General features: G+C 39.6%; 1 protein-coding gene across 1 annotated transcript in view; it reads left to right on the top strand.

Annotated features, from left to right (window-relative positions):
- pawr (PRKC, apoptosis, WT1, regulator) overlaps positions 1-4812 on the top strand; it is a 54985-nt gene extending 50173 nt beyond the window's left edge. Inside the window, exons 6-7 of the mRNA XM_068307362.1 lie at positions 352-456; positions 3488-4812. Of these exons, the coding sequence (XP_068163463.1) occupies positions 352-456; positions 3488-3574 (192 nt within the window). The 3' untranslated portion in view covers positions 3575-4812. The remainder of the gene's footprint in view (positions 1-351; positions 457-3487) is intronic.
- Positions 4813-6000: the final 1188 nt, after the last annotated feature.

The raw sequence follows: 6000 nt of genomic DNA on the forward strand, positions 1-6000 counted from the left end.
TTGAAGTATTTATATCGAAGTGCTTGTTGCAATAAAGACCAGCAGGTAAATCAAGGGCTTTGACCTGATGCTTCCTCGTCATGAGAGTAAGCAGGTACAAAAGTTACCTCTGATAACAAGGACAAAGATACTTGACCTCCTTTACTACCATCCCAGTGTCTGAAGTATTTACCCATTTAAAAGGGTTACCCATTTGCTGTAGGGTTATTCTCTTTTGCAGTAACACTACTATATTACCAGAGTGTTTTTTTAAATCTAATGATAAACAACTATTTTAAACTTGAGTCAACAGAGAGTCATTTCTTGTCCCATGAAATTGCAAATAAGCAGATGTCATCCATCATTTTTCAGGAGCTGGCCAAAGAGCGGCAGGAGAACGTCAGGTTGCTGAAGGCCCACCAGGACAAAGACGACCTCATCGGGAAGCTGAAGGAGGAAATCGACTTACTGAACAGAGTGAGTCCAGAACACATCACTGTACTGCTCTGGTTTTGGATTTTTTTTAGCTCCCCTTTGTGTTCAAATGTGTGCTTCGCTTTTAGGTAATGTAAATCATCGTCTGACATTTCAGCAGCACTTATTAATTTTCTTCTCATCAAAAAATATTACATTTTTGAATTTACAATTGTTGTTAGAGGGAAGTAAATATTTTAGGTGCAATTTCTATTGTATATATTATACAAAACCTTGGTGGTTTGCTGACAGGTAGTAAAATCGTATTGATTGACCTACCAACAGCACATGTGTTGTCAGGTGAATAGAAATTTCACGCTGGAGTGGTTTTCTTTTTTGTCATTTTACGTTTTGTACAACCACCTCTTTGTGAAATGAAGCAAAAGTACGATCAATAAGTAATAAGTTAGGCTGTAGTAGTTCTAAACATCACAAACACACTCGTCTCCCTACATCTAGTTTGTTTTTCTATTTCAGTACATCTCAGGACACAAAGCCTCTCACTTCACTTCCTCTGCACTTTCTGTCAGCTAGTGTGGCTGGGTCCAGAATCAAGAATCCTTTATAAACTTGATTTTTTATTTTAAATGAGTTGCTGAGTAATGACCAGATGACAACATTGCCATTTTCATGTGTCACGTTCATGAGTTCAGAAGGAATTTTATAATCGAAGTTGATAAATGCAAATTGAACTATAATTCGTGTGGGAAAAAATATCCTAAGGATAAGAAGATTAAAGTTAGAGGGCCTTCATCACCATTGTGGTAACAAAGTAACAAAGATAATATAGCAGTAGTACAAGACAAACAAGAGGAAAGAAGCTGCTGTGTGTGGTTGTTTTGGCGTGCAGTTACCTGCTGGAGGGGCTGAGTTAAAGAAGATTGTGTGTCCTGGATGAAATCTTAAATGATTGACTGTTTTGTTGCTTCTTTGAAATAGACTGAGGGATTCACACATGAATGATTTAATGATGGCTGCAGAGGTGGATCTACAGCTCCTGTGGCAGAAAGTACATCCTCTGTCGTCCCTTTTTGAGGATGGGCTCTATGTCCAAATCCATTTTCAAGTCTTGAGAGAGGCATCTTCATGGATTTTGGGGTAACTTTGTAAAGAAGTGGCCCACGGGAAGAAGAAGAGGCAATTCAATTTTTAGGCGTATATAGATCAAAGTGCAGATCCAGGGAATTTTTTTGCAGCTTTGGCAGAGGTATGTGAGGTATTTGAGCGTCCTTCTTGTTTTATGATTGTTTTCAGAGATGGTTTTGAGAGATGATGAAGCGAGCATTTGGTTTGGTTTAACAGGTCAGGGTCCTGTTTCCTCCTCAAACATTTGGTCATGGTTCACAGGTCAAGGGACGCTCCACAAAACAAAAAAGTATTCTTTATATTCAGCACCTAAAGTGAAACCTCCCCAAGGCCTTTGAGCCCTCATCTCATCTCTCTTTCACCTCAAACTGTCAAAAATCCCTCCTCACCTTGTGGCCTGTGTCTGTTTTTTGTTTTGTTTTTTGGGTCACAAAGCTGTCGGTGAAATAAATCTCTGCTTTTTAGCATCCATAAAAGCAAACTTTGTGAGAGGCAATGAAAACGTTACAAATATTCAGAGAATAGACATGTTAGCTCTCTCCTGTGGATCCAACATAATGTAGAGTTAAAGCTAGTTTGTAAGCTAGTTTATTATTGTGCTATTATTTACCAAAATAAGTTATACAGTAGCACGTTTTTGGACAAACATTTCTTGATTATCGACATTCTAGTCATTATGAAACACATTTCCAGCATCTAACACTACAAGTGCCTTATTGCACTATTGAAACTGATAGCATCACATTGACGGGAAGTTAGCCATAACAGAGGCTTTATGAAAGGACGGTCAACATGGTGACAGCCATCAGGAATGACCCTGAGAGAGGTTTTATGTGAAAGCAAGGTCTGCAGATAACATGGCAGAACTGATGCAGGTAAAAAGTTTTATGAAAAGTTAAGAGACATGCAGGTTTCTCTTTGCAAAACAACTAATTCATTTAGATCAGCCCACTGTGGCTGACCATCAAAATAAAGCAACTTCAAAATGCTAGAATAATTGCATTAAGATTATTATATATTCAATCACAGGTGTGGAGACACTTTTTAATGTTTTCTCAAATATTCCATTGAAACTTGTTTTCATCCCCCTGTGATAAACACCATGCTAACAGGACTACTTATAGAATACTGGATGGATTTCCATGAAAACTGGTAGAAAGAAAGGATAGTTAAATGCTTGCGTGTATGTTTCTGGCTCTCGCAGGTTCAACGTGCACAATTGTGTAACTTTGTTTTGGCCTGCTGAGGGACTGGTCTGGCTCTCTCCATGCTAAATCCTGCATTAAATCCATCAGCCTGGTTGCTAACTGTGTCTGTCTGCTGTTTGGCTCTGAGCATGTAGGTTACAGAGGGGTTATTGGACTCTTTTCATGAACAGCCCCACTGTCAGAGTCGTGACAGTGACAGAAAACAGGAAAGAATTTGATCAGACAGCTGTAAAATGAGGTCACTCCTCACGTTAGCTTGTTAAACATCTTGGCGAAGATGAGGAGAGTTGCAGATTCTGTGATTATCTCATAGCATCATCATTGTATTTTCATGAAATGCCATATTTGATCTTAATTAGTGATTCTTCCTCTGCATAAGAGCCACCAGCCTGTGTAGAAACTTCCTGATCTGTAGTGCAGTATTGCTCATCCTCAGCAGCCATGTGATCATGACCGGTGATGGAAGAAACCGTAAATGAGGACTGTCACATAAATGAAACGCCGCTGTGGCAACTGAGACACTCTCTCATTTGCAACTCATTGAAGCTGTTAATGTCTAACCTGTTTCTGTCGAGGAAGGCTGGCTAGAGGGGGGGAACCTGGCTGTAAGTAATGCTTACTTTAGCTCGCAGACTAACACGCTAACCTGACAGGTCTCAGAGCTGCAGAGGCAGGGCTTGGAATATTCCTGTCTAAATCAGTCCACAGATAACTCACTCCTGTTTTACCCTTTTTCCCAGGATCTGGATGACATTGAAGACGAGAATGAGCAACTCAAACAGGAGAATAAGACACTGCTGAAAGTGGTGGGCCAGCTGACAAGGTAGAACCTGCCTTCCGCCAAACAGCCCGGCCTCTTTAAACGAATGGAGCACCTCTGTTCTCTCCGTTCTCCGACCTCCTGCCCTGGGTCGAGTCCAGCAGTATGGCCTTTATCAGTTTGTCTGTTTGTTAGAGGTGAACTGTAAAGTAGTTGTCCTCAGCCTCACAGCTGTAAAATGCCCCCCGGGGAGGCATTATTCCATTTGTTGTTCTCCTGTTGTGACAATCTCTTAGGGATTGTGCATTATCATATACATATTTAATGTAAATTTATTGTATATAGGCAATTTAGATCGTTCATGTTTGATTGTTTTTGATAAGGTCTTAAAAGAAAAAAATTAAAATGAATGTATGTGCTGCACACAGAAGTGCGAACAGTCTTTTAAAATATGTTTAGGAAGTCTCTGTGCACACATCATCCAATAGAGTCACTTTAATAATTATCTTCTCTACTTTAACTGACAAGGATTCTGCTGAGGAAGTCTTGGACCAAATTTACAATCACAGACGCCATCAGCCAAAGTTGCCTCAGTGCCTCGCAGTGCAATTGAGATTTTTTTTTTCCAGATGTCTGTATTAAAAAACCTCATAAGAGATTAAGTTCCCTCTAGTAATATTGTGGTACATGAACCCCAAACAAAGTTAAAGAAAGAAAACCATGTACTCCTTCCAGCTGAATTATTAAAGTGATAAAATAAGAAAAACAAAAGCAAGCCTTTATTTTATACTTGTAAGTGCTTTATGCATTTCAGCTTCTGAGTATTACATTTGCTTGTGAAAGATGTCAGGATCAGACCCTTATGAGTGTGTGTGGATCCTTTTGTTTACATGTTTTGTTTCTACAATGCTTGATAGATGTTTAGCTTTTCTATTTGTTGCATCCAGGATGTGTGGAGTGAGCTACAGCGCTATTTTGTATGATAACCAAATGAACTGAAGGAACAAACCATTTGAAATGTATCTCTATTGTTTACTCAAAGACACAGGCTTGGCTGGTTGTGGCATTTTACTTCCTGTATTTAGATTGTTTTACTCCAGAGGAGCTGCTCAGCGACTATTGCCATTAATCTATAGGTTTTAGTCCATTCCTGGATGATTCTGCTTCTACATGCACTCGTATATTTTGGGGCCAAGTTAATCCTTTCCACACAGTCATCACAGACCCATCTCTCCTCCCACTACATTATGCATGTACAGAAGATTAAGACATTTAATAAAAGTTGGATTATCTCTCCTCCTTCGACTTGCTTGTGTTTCTTCAAACCAGTTTTATGCCACTGAGTCCATAATGTAATGTGACGGTGGAGAGGGGTTCAGTTTCTCTTCTTGGCTCTCGACACATTCACAAGGACTCACCATACCAATCAGCATCCTGGGACATGAAACCACCAACCACCCATGAGAGGCTCTGTTGCACCTATGAAACACATTAATTCCCTCACCTCAACAACAAAGGATATCAACTCTGATGTCAACTAAATTTCCAGACAATGGCCTCTTTCAGCTGATCAAAAAGGCTTCAGGGGCCCTTTCCATAATCCCTATTAGCATTTTTATGAAAATTTGTTGGGCCTGTCGTTTGGAATTGTCAAAGAGGGCAAAGTCAATTCAAAGCTGCCTCCAGCTTGCCACAGAAGGCTCAGATTGTTGCTAAAGTTCAGACGGCGTCAGAACCCTTTCTGGAGCTTTGAAGGACATGTCATTATATCCACAACTTGTCTGAGAAGAGTGGCAGACCATGATGTCCTCAGAGATCCAAGCATTAGAAATCAGAAACAGGCATACTGTTGGTTAATACCCTAAAAAAATGCTCATTTATACCCTTGGGGTGGGAACTGCAATTATTTTTCAGGCATTTGAGTTTTCCACATTTTCCACATGGAAAATGCATGGGGTTAAATAATCTGTAATCTTAGTTTAATAAATTTGACAGCAACTAATCTCTCTTTCCATGCTTCAAAAAAAAAATCCAAATTGAACTTAAACTGCTTCCTGTATATAAATATAACAGAAGTTACATCATTTCTATTTTCTATTTTTTCTATCAGCTCAGTATTCCTAAAAATGTTCAGGGTTCAAGATGTATAAAATGGATGGGATTGCAAATTTCTTATATTACCTCAGCAAAATATGAAATGATCACATGATCAGCCTGGTTGCGTTGTATGTGAACAGACATACCTGATATCCGTTTCCGCAAAATGCATTGAATTCTGGGATGCAGATCTTATCTTGTCCTTGTAGAAACCCTAGCCATATTCCATTATCAGTTGGTGTCATGCTCTTGCTTCTCTGAGCAATCTCCATCTCTGGGATCCCTGGTGGATGGAAGCAGTCATCCACACAGAGGACATCAGGGGTCAGGATGCCAGAAAGAGCAGGAAGAGATGGATGAAATGATCCTGGACATATTTGTGCAATTTCCTTTGCC

Source organism: Antennarius striatus, chromosome 22 (assembly GCF_040054535.1).
Source record: "Antennarius striatus isolate MH-2024 chromosome 22, ASM4005453v1, whole genome shotgun sequence".
Classification (NCBI taxonomy): Eukaryota; Metazoa; Chordata; class Actinopteri; order Lophiiformes; family Antennariidae; genus Antennarius; species Antennarius striatus.